Raw genomic sequence first — 18171 nt, 5'->3', positions numbered from 1 at the left:
ACATTGGTCATCTTTTCATATGTCTATTAGCCATCTGTATGTCTGTCCTCTTTGGAGAAATATCTGTTCAGGTCCTCCACCCATTTTTAATTGAATTTTAAATTAGCCTAAAGTGAAAGACACTACTCTTGCAATATGGCCTAGCCTCAATATAACGTAGGGGACGAGGAGAAGTGTCCTGGAAATGGGACCCTAAATTATAACAGTTCTCCAACTAAACCTCTTCTGTAAACAAAAAGGAAAATGAATAGAGATCCCATATGTACAGACCCTCATGGTCTTCTATCAAGATCCAAAAAAAAAGGCTCCTGGAAAATTCGTTATGCTCACATTGCCTTGGCTGCCCCACCTAGAGATAGTCCTGACCTCCTGGATGATCCCCTTCTATCGGGAACACCACTGTCCCAACAGGAGAGGGACTGACCAGCCAGCGAGTTCCAGGGCCGGAGTACCCCGTTTCCTCAGCTTCCTCTCACCCTCGACTCCACCTGCGATGTCTCCTACTTCACCTCCTCTCGACGTTCTTCTATAGCCCACCTTGCCCAAAGAGATGGCTGAACCTAGCCCTGCACATACCAGAATGGAGCTTCTTACTATCCAGATTCTACCAAACTGTCCGCTGAGAGAGGTTGCAAATGCAGAGCCAGGGACCATTAGCATCCACGTCCCATTCTCCCTGACAGTCCTTGCCAATGCAAAATTAAGTTAAGGCGGTTTTCTGAGAACCCAAGTAGATTTACTGATGAATCCCAGGCCTTAACGATGTGTTTCGACCTAGCAAGTCTAATTCCTATGACCCGGACCTGACCATTAGATAATTGTCATTATAATCTCATTTATATTGTGGTTACTATGACTACCAGAAGGCATCTGATGCCAGGACAGTTCTGGAGAAACCAAGTAAGGAAGAGAAGGAAACTGAGGACCCCACCGACGGAAGAAACTGAGGAGCCTCGTCAATGGGACATCACTAATTCCCGTCCCAGGGGGTATAAATACCCTTGATTGGGAGGGACTTCCTCAGAGCCACGGGCTCTCCAAGTTTCGTCCTCACTTCCCTCTCAAGTGTGTACTTTCTTGTCTTGAAATAATAAATTAATTAATTAATTAATAATAAAAATTTAAAAGGAGAAGATACTCTCTCAGCATCAACCTGTGATTTCATGATTGTTGAAATTCTTCAGTGACGTAAGAAGCTATAAACTGCTTTTATAACAATAAAACAAAACTATAATTAGAGCCACAAAATATTGCCTTTTCTTTCCAAAATTTTAATGTGTATTTTTTAATAGAAAATACAAAATATTTCTCATCCATTTAACAAATTAATCCAAAAGAAAAAAATGAAATAACTTGATTACTAATATGTTTATAAAATGAGTTTTTAGCAAGATACATAGAAGTAATATTTTAAACGTTTTATAACAATCAGGCATAAAACAAATAAAACATTTTTGAAATGACAAAAACCAGTTTACCTAACCTGCATTCCTTCAAAGAGACATTTGTACTTCTTGTCCTGGCTTGAAAACAGAACAACAAAAACCCCTCAAATTACTTTCTTTCATCCAAATCAATTAACTATATTGGCTAAACTGAATAAAGTTCACAAGGATACGTGTTGATAAAAGCGATAAGTGCAAACAAAATTCTGGCAAACCTGACCGTATCAAGTAAATGGTAAGTTTAGAAGGACCTTCCATAATAAATTGCCTTTAATTTACTTGGCGCTATTATAGGTTTCAAAGGGCACACACGTACCTATTGCACATCTGATCCTCACAGCATTCCTGAAGGAGGAAAGACAACGGCATTCCTGTTTTACTGAACAGAAACTAAGGCTACTCATTTAGGATCATACAGCTTGATCAGTGGCACAAACACATATATCAATGGCCTTGAAACACGGGACAGGATTTCCTGTTGGTAGATTTACCTTCCTAATTCCATCAAGATATGATCCAAGCATCAAAAAAGTGAGTTCCTATCTGGAAGACAGACTCCAGTCATAATCAGTGATAAAGAAATTCAGCTCAAGACTTCTCATGTGCTACAAAATATACAGTAAGACACTAGGATAAAAAGGAAGGCTGATAGAAGGGAAGAGGAAGAATGATCTCAGAGACCATAACATGGCAAGCTTCCATCAGAATCTAGAACACACTGAAAAAAATGGTCATAACTGGAAAGCCAATTATTCAGACCAAAGTGATAACAAGGGGACACAAACATAGAAAGGCAGGAAATTCTTCATTTTACTAGCTCAGTGTTTGGCACACATCCCTATGTAAATCATCCTAAAAGTTCCTTGAGGTAGACAAATGTTAGGAATGCACTGAGTTCCCGTTAAACATAAAAAATAAGGAGACACTGAGGAGAGGCCCTATCTTTAATGCTACCATAAAGAAAATCCAGTTATTGGTAAAACTCCTTTTTGATAAAGTGCTTAGATGCTAGTAGCCATTTTATTCCTACCTGTGAAGGCTGAGAGTACCTGACCGCTAAAGGACCAAAGCCAAGTGGACCTTCCAAAGAAAGCCTCCGAGTTTACGGCAAGTTCGTAACACTTCGGAACTCGTCTACTTGGACCGCGTTGTTTTCCCCTGCTCAGTTTGTCAAGCAGGAGCGCCAGTGGACTTCCCTGCTGAGTCTCCATGATTCCCTGCCACGTGATGCTCCTCCTCCCAAAGTCCCACCACACTTGTGCACTGCTGTCCCCGGGTTGTCTGTCAGCGACTCGCAAGGCACACACAGAGAAACCCTGTCTCTTCAGTTTGGAATCTTCAGGACCTAGCATTCCGTGAGGACTCATTAATCAAGAGCCCATCTGACTTGCTCTCTCAAGCGGTTCATTTGATATAACATGAACAAACTGGGGATTTGCAGTTCTTCACACAAAATTCAATAAATTATCCTAAAACCCACCTGTATTCCTTTTTCTCCCCCCACTCCGCCCCTCAAAAGGGAGAATTAGTCTATCAGGACAAAGAAGTAGGTTACAACCTTAGTTCCTCTTTCTGACCCCATTTTTTTACAGTTACATTTCTTTTATTAAAATACCCTATGTATTTACAAGTAAAATTAAGTCACAAGAATGGCAACAACATATATGATTCTTAATGACATAAGAACAAATTTCTCTGATACCACGTATGGTAAAAGTAAAGAAAGAAATTCCTGTGCTTGAACATTATTTTTAAACACGTAATGAATTTGAAAATATGAACTTTCACTTGAAAGATTTCCAGGGAAAGAAACATTATGAATGGGATGAAGAGAAATAGCTATTCAAAGGGACAAATTTTTGTACTTGTTTTGCTCCAATTTCTGCTACATAGATTGCTCCAGTCGTCCCACTGACGTCTAAGAGATGAGGTGAAACTTGATCTGCTAATTGGATTGAGCTGATCACAGTACAGTTGCCAATGCTTCCTACAGGGGGCGCTGCCACAAACAAGAGCCTGCTAAGATTCAGCTGGGCTACAATCAAGTAATTCCCGTCAGGAGTAAATCTAAGGAGAAAGACATTGCATAACAAATATATGCAGAATTAACCTAAGTGTTTATTTTCTCAACATTTTTATCCCCTACAATGCTAAACAATAATAAGCACCCACTTGTTGAAGGTTTTTCCTTTCCTAAAGTTATTTTATTAGCCTTTCTGGTTGATACATTATTTGCAACACATTTCCCAGATTCATAATATGCTGGATTGGTTTTTAATGTCACACACACACACACACACACACACACACAAACAAAAATAAAAACAAGTAAAAACCTGTCACTGTTTCATCAATTTATATACCAAACTGCTTATTGGATTGATTGATTGATCCATTTGTTCTATAAATACTGAGTTCCTAATGTGCCTACACTATTTGTTCTATAAATAGTGTAGCAAGAATAAGGTTGTGAGCAAGAAACCCAAATATCTACTTTCTTTTGCCTTTATATTCTAGTGGGAAAATAAACAATGAAGAAATAGGTAAGAAATGAAATAGAAGGGCAAAATAGGGACCATGATGAGACCATGACGAAACCTTCAGTGAGTCAAGGGATACAGCGATGGGGGTGTGTTTGAGGGTTAGGCATGGGAGCTGGCTATCGTGAACAAAGGGTCACCAAAAGCAAGAATTGCAGGGGCTCAGAGAGAAGGCCAGACGAGTGTTGAAGAGTTCTTTTAAAAAGAATTTTAAATTGATCTAATTCTATTGATGAGGGAACAAGATTTGTGATGACAGACACTACCAAAGATTAGTTTAAATAAAAAAAAATAATAATAAAAGGAAGATCTGTAGGGTGGGTCCAACATACAAGACCTGCAATATTTGGCTCACTCAGTGCACAGGCAGTGCAGCTGCCTGGAGTTTGAAATATGATTACATGTTCTCTGCATACTTGATTCCTTCCCCTTTCACTGTTTAAAATTAATGATAAATATTTTAAACTTTCAGCTAGCTCTTCAGAGAACATAACATAAAGCAAATAAAACAAGCATTTCAAATGTTTTTAAAAAACAACTACCTGACTGAAGAAGGTCCCTCTTCTGTGAAACAATTATTCCATGCTCCTAACCACTCCCCACTGTCTTTATCAAATACTTGAATTCTTTTATTTCCTCGGTCAGCAACCCACACCTGAAACAGAAAAAAAAAAATTTACTGGGAAAGATCCACATCATAATGAGAAGGAAAAAAAAGAAGGGGAGAGGATGAATGTTTATTTTCATTAATTTCACATACATTATCTCATTTAGTACTCAGAGGACCCCAAAGAATAAGGTCTTAAAAAGCCCCATTTTCAGATAGGAAATTAAAGTTCAGAAAAGTTAAAATATCATGTCTGAAGTGAGCTTACAAGTGGGAGAACCATTTATGGCCATCTGTATTAACTCAAAGCCTATAATGCTCTGTCTGCTAGACTAAACATTTGGATAACTATAAAACTGGAGCACTCCAATATAACATCGAGGATTTGTAGATACTGAAGCAACAGCATTCTTTCATTCCACTAACCAGCACTCACTGTCACGGAGTACTTCCAACTTGTCAGTTCCTGGGTCAGGTAATACAACAAAGACAAAGAAAAGCAGCCTTGCTCCTCAAGAGATGAGGCTCGGGGGAAGCCAAGCTCAGGGGAAACCACACTGCAATCAATTTATCATTAAAACTCTACCTGCTGTAACCGAGGTATGTCCAAAATACCAAAGCACTTAAAGAGGAAGCTTGGGAGATTTTAGTAACACATAAAGAATGATAGCAGGCTAACAAGAGCTTTAATTTAGGTTTGCTATTGGCTATGAGGCGTTAGTAAGGAAACTCATTCTAAAACAGGAAGGTGCGTTCTAAATGACATTTCAAGTATTGTACTTGATCTCTGCAACCTATGGCATACATACAGTGAAATGGCTTTGAATGACACGTGGCTAGGGCTGTAGAGAGCTATGTAAGAATGGACTGGAAGGGTGGGCCAACCCTACTGACCTCCACTTCCCCACGTCAGGATCTTCAGATTTCTTAGGGTTGTGGATTCAGGAACTATTTGTTCAGGGTAACCCTGACTATATGTTTTTCAGTGCATGTGAGTTTTGGTAGTGACTGAATTCATCTCCAGTCAGAAACAAACAAAGACTAACTGCAATAGTCTTTAGAAAGGCTACTGATCCCTAAGTAATTTCTCAAGATCTCTTCCAGATCTATATGATTCTTTATTAAGGATGGGTTTCCTTAAAGATTTTTTGGGATTACTATCTTAGTGACCAAGGAAGAAATACAGTTTAGTCCCTAGGACTGAAAGACATTTCAGACTGTTAGCATTATTTTCCCTATTCAGTGGATTTTGATTATGAGGAATCTTGTCTAAGAAACAAGTCTAACTCTAGGACTAATTATCTTTTCACATAGGGTTGGAATGATGATTAAATGAATTAATCATGTAAAATGCTCTGAATAGCGTTGCTGTTGTTATAAAAACACAAGTGTGTAGAAATAACTCTTTTGTTTTTCATCACTCAGTAATGCCAGAGTATCCCTATGAAATGATCTCCAAGGCCTCTCTCCAAAGGACGTTCATCACCATGTTGAATTGACCTGGGTCTTGGATGCTCAGAAACTTGATCTTGTTCTTATCCCAGGAGGAGAGTAGTGAATTCTAACTTTCTAGTTCCCAATTTACATATAAAGGTCAAATGTTCAGCTACCTTCCTATTTTTGATGGGAAACACTTGAAAACTTTATGATCAAAACATCCTCACTTTGTCAACAGAGGAAGCCAAATCATAATCCAGAAAGTTGCTTGCTGAGCGCAGAATGAGAAGTAGAAATGGATTAAATTTCTAATGGCATGAAGCCAAGATAGTCTGACGCATCCACCGTGCACCAAGACATTAGTCATTTAACAAATATGCGTTAGACTACCACGTGCTAGACACTAGATATAAGGCTAAAGAGATTCAGCATGTGCCCTCATACAGTCTACACTATGTTAGCGGAGACAATTAAATTGCTCTATTATGGCATGATAGTTACTGTAAAGGGAAGTACAGGCTACTATAGGAAAACAGGAGAAACTAATAGAAAACATTTTGGGGTTGGTTATAGGACAGTAACCCCAAAGAAGTGACATGCATGTTTAAAGGTGTGTAAAAGTAAAAGAGGTCGTAGTAGACAGGGGGTGGAAAAATAAGAAATGGATTGTAATTTGTTGGTTATAGCTTTGTGCTCCTTAGAAAAGTACAGCTAGTAAAATCAAGAATATGCCCAGATGGCTGTTTTTTAAGTTTCCAAGATTAACCTTTTCCATCTCCCATTTGATCGATACATTCTAGAATTAACTTAGTTCATTCTAGATTTTAAAATATATTTGAATACTCATAGTAGTTTTCCAAGTAGGAGAGCAACTCTTTTTTTTTTTTTTTAAGATAACTTTACTTATGCTCTGTTCTATTATTTGTTCCTTCTGCCTTTTAAGTAACATAGGAAATCTATTTTGCTGATTTCTGAGGATTTGGGAGCTCCCTTCATTATAGGAATCAAATATTTAAACGGAGTATGTGGGTATACCCAGCCCTGAAGGAATTGTCCAGACACACCCAGATATACACATATACTAACACACATGCATATCCACATGTCCAGACACACACAGGTGCACCAGGATCCCTATGTACAAGCCCAGATACACACACCTAGACACACATCAACATATTCAGGCACACAATTCCAGACAAACGACACTGTACTTTTACCCGGCCAGCTGAATCCAGTGTAACACTGTGAGGTATGTTGAACTTAGCAGGCCCTGTCCCATTTTCTCCATGCAGCCAAAGCATCCTGAAATCTACAAATGGTGAACATATATGGTCAGAGCAACATGCAGAATACCTAATGCATTTGCATATTCTATTTTATGTCATAGGTTATAGCAAATCATGTTATGGCAAATTATTCAATTATAACCTCTTTCTTCGCTTTCTGTTTATATACCCATTTGCCTAATTCTTATGCTTTACAAAAAAAAAACACCAAAATCCCTTGTTTGAAGCAATTAATCTATAACACTTCTTCAATGATTATCTCCATGTGAATTTTTCGTCACTCAAAATAATTGTTTACGGGCGGCTGGATGGCTCAGTTGGTTAGAGCATGAGCTCTGAACAGCAGGGTTGCCGGTTCGATTTCCACATGGGCCAATGAGGTGCACCCTCCACAACTAGACTGGGGACAGTGAGCTGCCACTGAGCTTCCGGTGTGTGTGTGGTGGGTGGGGCGGATGGCTCAGTTGGTTAGAGCGCGAGCAAGGTTGCCGGTTTAATTCCCATGTGGGATGGTGTGCTGTGCCCCCTACAACTGAAGATTTAAAACAGTGACTGGACTTGGAGCTGAGCTGCGCCCTCCACGGCTGGATTGAAGGACGGTGACTTGACTTGGAGCTGATGGGCCCTGGAGAAACACACTGTTCCCCAATAAAAAAAAAAAATTTTTTTTCAAAATCATTGTTTTGAGGGTTCAACCTCTCCCTCAAACTGGTTCCCCTTCCCAACTAACATGTTCTTTGGTATTACCATTCCTCTGAGCTTAAATATTCACATTACGTTTTTATAGTCTATCTCCTTTATTACCCTGTAGTGGGTTGAATTGTGGCCCCCTGAAAAGATATATCCAGTAACTATGCAGGTGACCTTACTGGAAATAAGGTCTTTGCAGATATAATTAAGTTAGGAATTTTGAGATGAGATGATCCTGGATTTAGGGTGGACTCTTAATTCAATGACTAGTTTTCTTATAAGAGAAAGGAGAGGGAGATTTTGAGGTACAGAGAGAAGAAGCCCATGTGAAGACAGAGGCAGAGACTAGAGTGACATTGCTACAAGCCAAGGAATGTCTGAGCCACTGGAAGCAGAAGACGCAGGGAAGGATTCTCCCCTCTTGCCTTTAGAAGGAGAATGGCCCACCCTAAAGATTTTAGACTTCTGGGTTCCAAAATCCACGAGAGTATAAATTTCTGTTTAAGCCAGTTTGTAGCAATTTATTGCAGCAACCACAAGAAACTAGTGCACCTATATTCAATCTGTCTCCTAAATCTGGTTCTTTCTTTCATAATTTTTTTTTAAAGATTTTTTTTTAATTGGGGAAAGGGAACAGGACTTTATTGGGGAACAGTGTGTACTTCCAGGACTTTTTTTTCCAAGTCAAGTTTGTTGCCCTTTTAATCTTAGTTGTGGAGGGTGCCGTTCAGCTTCAAGTTGTTGTCCTTTCAGTCTTAGTTGTAGAGGGCGCAGCTCAGCTCCAGGTCCAGTTGCCAGTTGCAGGGGGCACAGCCCACCATCCCTTGCGGGACTCAAGGAATTGAACTGGCAACCTTGTGGTTGAGAGCCCACTGGCCCATGTGGGAATCGAACTGGCAGCCTTCGGAGTTAGGAGCATGGAGCTCTACCCGCCTGAGCACTGGGCCGGCCCCTCTTCCATAATTTTTTGATTCTTACTTTATTTTCACCTCACTTTCCTTTAACTGTCACCAAACAAATTCAGTTACTAGATGATAAAATAACTACATATAACTACACAACCTCCATATGATAGAACTTACTGTAAATGTATCCTGATATCATACTGTGTCTTGTAAAAACTCTGTAACATCACTTTTCTATTAAAAAACCTCAGAGACTCTTTACAGGCAAAATTATGGCTTCATAATATGGCTTAGCTATGCCGTGGAGGACAGACTCTTCCATGACATGACCCATGCGCTAGCTCTGGGCCAGAACAGAGATTACCTCCCGTAAATCCCCTGGGAGACTGTCTGAATCCCCTCCCCTACATCCCAAGGCTGGTTCCAGGAACAGGACCTGTCCTTATTTGGGACAGGTCACCAGCAGTACACCTATTTATCCTGCACTTTTCCATTCTAGATAATTCTTTAGCACCTGCCATGCAGCCTAGAAGACATCCACATCATCTTGCTGCCACCCAAGATATGCTTCCTATGTAAGTTCCCTCAAACTCTTGATGTAATGCTAGAGTTATTAGCCTCTTTCTTTGGTCTCTTGGCCTTGGGAAATTTTCCCAACATAAGCTCTCAAGAATATCTCAAATCTTATTTTCTACTATTCAAAAGGTGCATCCTAAGCTCCGTTCCTAAAGAAGACCTGCTATTATCACCTGCAGACCTTGTGTGATAAAGGCTAGTGAACCCTCCTCCCATCCCGCTCTCCTCCCCTCAAAATCAGTTTAGTGCAAGAACTATTTCCTTCATGAACTCTTGTCCTACTTCTCCGGTCAACAGTTGTTTCTCCTCCTAATCTTCTTTTATAATTTTATTCGTCTTATTAACAATCAGCAGCATATAGTAGCATTTAACTGTTTCATTTCTAATAAACCTGCACCTAAAGTACTACTGAGGTTGCAAAGCAGGGAATTCAATAAAACACTTGCTGATCAATCAACCTGCAAGGTACCTGCAGCTGTGGGATTCTAATCCCCCAACTCTTAATAGGCTAGAATAACCACTTATTTCTTGAGGCCACTATCAGTTCTCATACTGCCTCTGGTTCATTTCAAAGGAAACGCCTAGCTTTTGGTGAAGAAGCAAGTCTATTGTCAGAATTGTTAATTACTGGCCATCCCACAGATCTGTTCTGGTTTTGCCCTAGAATACACGTGAGCCCTTTATACACATATTCTTTGTCGTGTGGGGAGTCATGCGGGAGACCCTGCTCGCTGCGCCATTTGTCATGCGGGGTGGCATGCGGGGTCTCAGCTCCCGCTCCCCACATAAGAACACAGGACATGATGAGGCCAAAAAGGAACACCCACGGAGCCATAGATACGGGAGTCATACAACTATATTCTCGTTGGCAGCTGGGTTGGAGACACAGGGAAGCAGGGGCCACACTGTCCGCAACCCCCCGTCCTAACTGCAATCTGCTCTTGCCAGCTCAGCCACCACCTTCTTGCTAGCCCCCATTTTCTGCTAGCGTAGCCACAGCAGTTATATTAGTGGCCAATGGCTCACTGGTTACAGCTGACGGCCAACTAGCCACAGCTGCTGGCCAACCAATCACAGTTGATGGCCATTTACTACCTGAGCCAGCACCTTTCCACGTGAGGGTGAGAGCCTGGAAACTGCACTCCTGGCTCTGTCCCCACATTCATATACAACAGTTAAAATATTATACCAAGTAACAAATTAAATCCAACTTATTAAATAATATTCTTATAATATCACATAAAATTAAGTTACGTACCTTGGGACAACTTGATCAATCTGTTATTCAATCCTCCATCTCCATCCACAATGTAAATATCTCCTGTGTCCTCTACATATAATTCTGCAGGGTTATCAAACTGCAAGGGATTCAAACCAGTGCCTTTTTTGCCTGGGGTACCCAAGATTTGAACAAGATCACCGAAGGAATTGTATTTCTTAATAGTATGACCATAGGATCCTATAAAGACATGCACATTTCACAAATATAACCACTGTACAAACATTCCTGTTTTTTTTTTGTTTTTTTTTTTTATAATTAATTTTATTGGGGTGACAATTGTTAGTAAATTTACATAGATTTCAGGTGTACAATTCTGTATTACATCGTCTATAAATCCCATTGTGTGTTCACCACCCAGAGTCAGTTCTCCTTCCATCACCATATATTTGATCCCCTTTACCCTCATCACCCACCCCCCACCCCCTTACCCTCTGGTAACCACTAAATTATTGTCTGTGTCTATGACAAACATTCCTGTTTTTTAAGTACAGTTGACCCTTGAACAACAGGGGATGGGGGGGAGGTGGTTAGGGGTACCAACACCTGCACAGTAGAAAAATCCACGTATAGCTTTTGACACCCCCAAAACTTAACTGCTAATAGCCTACTGCTGACTGGAACTTATCAATAACATAAAAAGTCAACTAACACATATTTTGTATGTTATATGTATTATACATATACTGTATTCTTGCAATAAAGCTGAAGAAAATGTTATTAAGAAATCGTAAGGAAAATACATTTATAATATTTAGTGGAAAAATCTGCATAGAAGTGGACCTGTGTAATTCAAACCCATGTTGTTCAAGGGCCAACTGTAAGCTGAGAGCAAAAACTGACAGAATTAAACAGTAACAAAAAGTGAATAGGCTCAAATAATTAAATGTTGTATTTGGTAAGCAATAGAGTTTCTTCATCAGTCATAGCCAAATATGTTCATGAAGTCAAATCTTAGGTACTCCAAAATAAGTAGATTCTAAATTGTAAGAAATAAAACTAAAAAAGCTGACTCCTTATACAAAAAGCTCATGTTAAATTATCGGCATACCATGTTCTGTTTTAATCTTATTACGTTGAATAAGCATTACGTGTAAAAGGAAATCCAGAAGGAACTGGAAAAGGAACAATTTATATCTGACAACTGTTATTGCAATTGTTCAAGTGCAGATCTCGAATTTCAGTAGGTCAAGAAAAAAGTGCTCTATAATACAGATTTTTTTTTTAAACTACATTTTCTGGATATCAGAAAAATAGTGGCATGAAGAGTCCCCTTTGATCTCTCATCTTGAAGTTACAAGAAGTTGAACAGCCATAGGAATCTCTGCACAACACACACACAGACGCCTGAGATCCATGCATTGAAACATCTGAAGGTGGGTGAATTGGGGCAAACAGGAGGAGGGAAGGGAGAAGTGCCCAGATGGGTGCCACAGAGCTCACTGCAGTCCTGGGAGAGGGGAGGATTGAGACCGCAGGTGCACTGTCTGTGGCCCACAATCTTGCCTAAGTGATCAGCTTGATATGGTTGAACCCAGTGATGGGGCAGAGACCCTGGGGCAAAGACCAAATACAGGACTGCGACAGCTATGGTCTAGGAGCCCTCACTGCCAGGCAGGAAACAAAGCCAGGGGGCCTGGCCCCCTACCCCCACCCTCCCAGAGCTCTCCTCACTGCACCCTCCCAGTGTTGGTAGTGGGCCCCAGAAGAAATTGTAGCAGTGAGTTATTGGGCTAAAGAGCAGAATATCTACAGTCTGAGACTGGAGAAACAGTTCCTGAATGGCACACTGCGGCTAATCTCAGTGATAAGGGAGGAGATGCACAAGTGAGGCAGCTGTGGTCTGACAGTCACCATTACCAAGAGGAGAACAAAGACCAGCTGCCTCTCCCCGACTATCGCATATCCCCTTTCAGAGCTGATTGCAGCGGGGGTACTCAGGGTTGTTGAGGTGCACAGCTGTGATTCTAGCTACAGGGACAGCATTGAGATTTCAGGGGATCAGAATTCCATCACCCCCACATTCTCCCATGGGTGTGGTGCCGAGACCAAGGTGACCTGTTTACAGAGGAGACACCCACCTCCCCAGGAAATCTCCCACCATGCAAGAAGCTAGAACAGGGCAAAAGAAAATAAAATGCTCCAGAACTACTGGAAAACAAAAGAAAAACCCCTTCTTATCAACTAGCTGCAGAATTCATTCCAGTAGATACCTAGGAAGAGAAATAACCCATCAATTACCATGAACAACCAAGGTAACAAGGCAGCTCAGAAAGAAAATTAAAACTCTCCAGAAAATAAAATTAAAGACATGGAAATGTGTGACTTAAATTACAGAGAATTAAAGATTGTAGTTCTGAAAAAACTCAACAAGATGCGAGAAAACTCAGATAGGCAGTTTAATGAACTCAGAAATAAAATCAATGAACAAAATGAATACTTTACCAGAGACTGAAATTTTAAAAAAGAACCAAACAGAAATTCTGGAGCTGAAGAACTCAGTAAAAGAGATGAAGAATGAAACAGCCAGCTTAGGAAATAAAGTTGACCAGATGGAGGAAAGAATTAGTGATATGGAAGACAGAAATCTGGAAATGACACAGATGGAAGAAGGGAGAGACTTGAGAGTTAAAAGAAATGAAAGAACTCTACAAGAACCATCTGACGCCATCAGAAAGAGCAATATATGAATAATAGGTATACCAGAAGGAGAAAAGAGGGAGAAAGACACAGAGAGAGCCTATTCAAACAGTCGACGAGAACGTCCCAATACTTGTTTAGAACTGGATCCTTGAATCCAAGAAGCAAGCAACACCTAATTACCTCAATCCTAAAAGGCCTTCTCCAAGGCACATTATATTGAAACTGTCAAAAATTAATGAAAAGAAAGAATTCTAATGGGAAAAAGATGGTAACCTACAAAGGAAAGCCCATCAGATTATCATCAGACTTTTCAACAGAAACTCGACAAGCTAGGAGTGGAATCAAATATTCAAACTATTGAAAGAGAGAAATACTAGTCAAGAATAATATACTCAGCAACTGGATAAAGAAGATGTGGTACATATAAACAATGGAATATTACTCAGCCACAATAAAAGATGAAATACTGCCATTTGCAACAATGTGGATGGATCTTGAGATTATGCTAAGTGAAATAAGTCAGACAGAAAAAGTTGAGAACCATATGATACAAAAAGGATACAAAAAGGAACCATATGATACAAAAAGGATACAAAAAGGAAAACAAGAAATGAACAAGACAAACAAATGAACAAAAACTCACAAACACAGACAACTGTTTAGTGGATACCAGAGGGTAAGGAAAGAGAGGGTGGTAGAAGAGGGTAAAGGGGGTCAAATATATGGTGATGGAAGGAGAACTGACTCTGAGTGAACACACAAAGCAATATGTAGATAATGTTTTATAGAATTGTATACACTTGAAACCTATATAATTTTACTAACCAATGTCACTCCAATAAATTTAATAAAAATTAAAATAATAAACTACATTTTCTACAAGTGGAAACAAATTCAAAATTCAATCCATTAAGTTTTCTTTCCTAAGAAGGGAATAAATCTTTCCAAATCACTAGTCTCTTATCTTCTCACATTAAAATTTTTTTGGGTTACAATTATCTTACAAACAAAAATATAAAACAGAATATTAACAAATAGGGAAAAACCACAAAGCAGTGAACCAAAATCAGCGTGAAGGCATACCAAGACCAGTAACTGGTAGTTGTTCAAAAGATAAACTGGATACACTGAGCTTACTGGAAATAAAAGTGAATTAGCTTGCATTACAATTCTATTTTGAAAATTATATTATTATACTTGATTTGGAAGCTTTAGCTAAAGTTTGTAGCAATACTAAGAGAATGAAACATTAAAGAAAGCAACCTCCAAAGTTTCTAAGGAACTAGCAAAAGGATAGAATACCAGTAATGGCTTTTTTTAAATGGCTGATTTGCAGCCATGTTTTTATCAAAGGGAATTTATTCCTTTTTTAAGATAGTGACTCAAAGATGATTTCGCTAATTTTTCATAAACAAATTCCAGGTCTCAATTATCATCTGATTTGGATTTCTTCTGAAAGATGAAAGTCAACAATTTCTTGGAAATAATTTTCCCAAGTCCTTAAAATTTTAAATCTTACTTATTTTCTGCCCTCGTTCTGCTATCATATGCCATTTTCTGTCTTATAACTCAATAAGGTAGAAACAAGTCAATAAGATGACTAAACCAATAGGGAGGGAATTTATTCCTTTGAAAAATGGGAAGAAATACAGAAACTGTCTTCAGATCTGTGCATGGAAAAAAAAAACTATATTGGAAAGAATGAAGAGAGCATGTGTGTTCTTTTTATTTCTGGAATCAGTGAAGTATTTTGTTTAAAAAAAAATCACATGAATGGTATGAATTAAAAATAAAGGCCTTTAACAGTGAATCCTAAAAAAAGAAAAAAAAAGAAAAAAAAAGTGAAATAGTTCAAATTTTATTACCATGAACTCAGAGGTAATCCAGATTTTTTGGTTTAAACATAATCTTACCATCCAAAGTACAGCTTGAAATATATAAGGCATTGGCTGAGGCTCAGAAACCTTTTGGGTTCTAAGAACAGATGTGGTAATCGCACTTTTTATAAAAACTAAAACCTCATTAATTCCAAAATAGCATGTGAATTGTCAGATCTGGGGAAATACGATGTCCCTCAAGATATGAATGTAACTGGGCCAAGGAATAGTACAAATATTGTCTGTTTGATCCCATTCGTTACCGAGATAATGCCAGGTTATCTCTGGTACTGTCTTATTTGAAGCCACAAGTGTATTCAAACAGCTACCTCTGAAAATTTATCTCCACAGTTGTAAGTTCAACTTGTGGTTACTTTGTTTTTCAGCACATTATACTAAAATATTTGATGGAAGGAAGATTTCAGCGATGCGGTAGTCAGTGGGATTTCAGAAGGGTTAACACCAGCAGTGTTGGCCAACAAAGCAATTCTGGTTTCTTAGTACAATCTCTTTTGAAAAAAAAACTGGTAAAGGAAAATGAGAAGCAAGGATTTCATTCATTGGCTTTTAGAGCTTACCATTTTATTTGACTCCATAGAAGAGGTTTAGACTTATTTAATCTGAGAAGAGCAACTGATTCTTTAAAGAGGAAAAGAAAGATCATGATAATTATAGCCTTATTATAATGTCTTAATTCTACAGAAGTACACTACATTTTAAAAAATAAGTTATTTCATGAATCATTAAAGAAATTACGACTGGATTTGGTAACTCTGATTTTAAAATGTACAAGCAAGAACATGAGCAAAGATGGAATTTCTAGCAAGATAATTTAATAGATATTAGTACACATACCACTTCCTACATCCGTGATCCAGACAGATTGTTCATGTAGTGTACTGGCTGCAAACATACCATGAGGTGTGTCAACTGTGTAATTCCAGGATCGTAGGAAATATCCATCCTCTGTGAACACTAATACCTTTTGGATGTTATCCCCTCTCTGAAGGTATACAAAAATAACTGCTTAGACAGGATCAGTTTTAAGGAAGTAATCTTTATTTTGGCAAGGAGAAACAAAAATTAAAGGTTAATCAAGGAAATTAGTAACATTTAAAGATCCAGCTTCAAAACCTAAAAATATTAATATCTACCACATTTAAGCCAAAATACTCACTTGAAACCAATTCAAAAAATAAATCCCACAACTGGCATAATATAAACGTATATGGTTACTTAGTACAGTAAAACAGGCTATTGTTTCCCTTGTGTTCATAATTTCTTTTTTTAATACTGATTGTACTTACTTGGGCTATGTAAACCAGTCCGTTCAGGGAGTCAACTGCAACACAAAATGTTGTTCCAGTGAAGTATTCTGAATGCTTAGGCCAACTCACATCCAGCCGGTAAAGAATTTCCTCAGTTCTCCAGGAAATTCGAAAAACAAACTCCCTGAAAACCTTAAATGAAATCAGAAGATTAAGATTCAGTTTACCCTGTACGTTAAAAAAGGAAAAAAAAAAGTTTTATGCATGTCTTGACATCTAATCCAAAGGTCAGAAATGATTGGGGAAAAATGGCCTTATGTTTAAAGACCAAGGCAACCACAATACAAATCTGCAAACTACTTGAGGATGTAGTGGGAGAAGGGAAAGAGGAGAAAATAAGGAACATGCCGGTGTACCATACAAAATGCTCCTCGACTTACATGCCGATAAGCCCATCATAAATTGAAAATATGGTAAGTCGAAAACGCATTGACTACACATAATCTACCCAACAGCATCGCTTAGCCTGGCGTATCTCAAACGTGCTCAGAACACTTACATTAGCCTACAGTTGGGCAATTATCTGGAGTTCCCTTCCATCTCAAGAAGCCTTCCTCTTCTCATCCGAGCAAAGACACAGATGTGCGTTTAAAAGACATGATGGGACTCGAAAACACAATATCCAAAAAAAAACCGTGCTGACAACACAGTACAATATACTATTAATAGACAGTATCCGTCGTTTACCCTCCTGGTCCTGTGGCTGCCGGAGAACCACCTAGCATCATGAGAGAGGTAGCATACCTGTCCAGCGCTGGCCCGTGGATGTACAGTCTAGTGAATCGTACCGCTTTGGCATCATCATACAGTAGAAAAATCACAGCTCAGGGGCCCTCTGTACAAACATTTTAACACTAAGGGACAAGGCAACACCTGGGGGCCCCGCTCCCCCACCCGCAGGTTTGAGACAAGCTAGTGCGCCCACCACCTCCACCCCGGGAGGGCAGCGTCGCCTCTCAAAAGTGTATCCACACACCCATCAACCATGTCCTCACAATTCAACTCACCGGGGAGCCACAAAAACGCGAATGCAACGCCAGATATACAAGAAAGAAGCCAGCGCCAGCCGCGCAGAACCAGAACCTCGCCATGACGAAGCCCGACCAGGAGTTTCCGCCAGCGGCCAGGCCCACGCGGTCCTCGATGCGCAGAGCGTCCGGGCCCTGGGCCGCAGCTGTTACCTCCAATCGTCCCCCCTGGATGCGCGGGGCCCCAGAGCAGGAAGGGAGCCCAGAGACGGGCGGGCGGGGAAACAACTGAGAACTCGGATTCCCAGACAGTGGCTGGGTCCCCGCCCCCACGTCACGTGCTGGGGCCGCCCCAGTGACCAGCCTTTCCCGCCCCTAGGGGAGGTCGACGCCGAGGGCTTCTCCCGTCCGCCAAAATAAGGGCACCCATCGCTGTGCCTTAACCGCTCGACGTTGATTCCTTTCAAATTCAGATTGCTCACGCAGAAGCTCACGCACACACACACGCAAGACACAGGGGTGGGACCCTCCAAAACCGACTTCCAGGTTCCGCGAGGGATTCCATCCGTGTCGGATCCCGGGCTATT

At 39.9% G+C, this 18171-nt stretch overlaps 1 protein-coding gene across 2 annotated transcripts; it reads right to left on the bottom strand.

Moving 5' to 3' along the window:
- Positions 1–1252: 1252 nt before the first annotated feature.
- Positions 1253–17911, bottom strand: NHLRC3 (NHL repeat containing 3). Of its 2 annotated transcripts, none has more exons than XM_081045791.1 (7): positions 17624–17911; positions 16596–16748; positions 16144–16291; positions 10748–10879; positions 7250–7341; positions 4528–4640; positions 1253–3512 (listed from the first exon to the last, which is right to left on the bottom strand). In XM_081045791.1, the coding sequence occupies exons 1-7, from the start codon at positions 17705–17707 to the stop codon at positions 3260–3262; spliced, it is 975 nt and encodes a 324-aa protein (XP_080901917.1). In that variant the 5' UTR covers positions 17708–17911; the 3' UTR covers positions 1253–3259. The 2 variants fall into 2 exon arrangements, with proteins under 2 accessions (XP_080901917.1, XP_080901918.1); XM_081045792.1 differs by having other exon boundaries at positions 10748–10948; positions 17624–17887.
- Between the last annotated feature and the right edge of the window lie 260 nt (positions 17912–18171).

Source organism: Rhinolophus hipposideros (assembly GCF_964194185.1).
Source record: "Rhinolophus hipposideros genome assembly, chromosome: 4".
Lineage (NCBI taxonomy): Eukaryota > Metazoa > Chordata > Mammalia > Chiroptera > Rhinolophidae > Rhinolophus > Rhinolophus hipposideros.
This window is presented reverse-complemented; position numbering and strand designations above follow the sequence as displayed.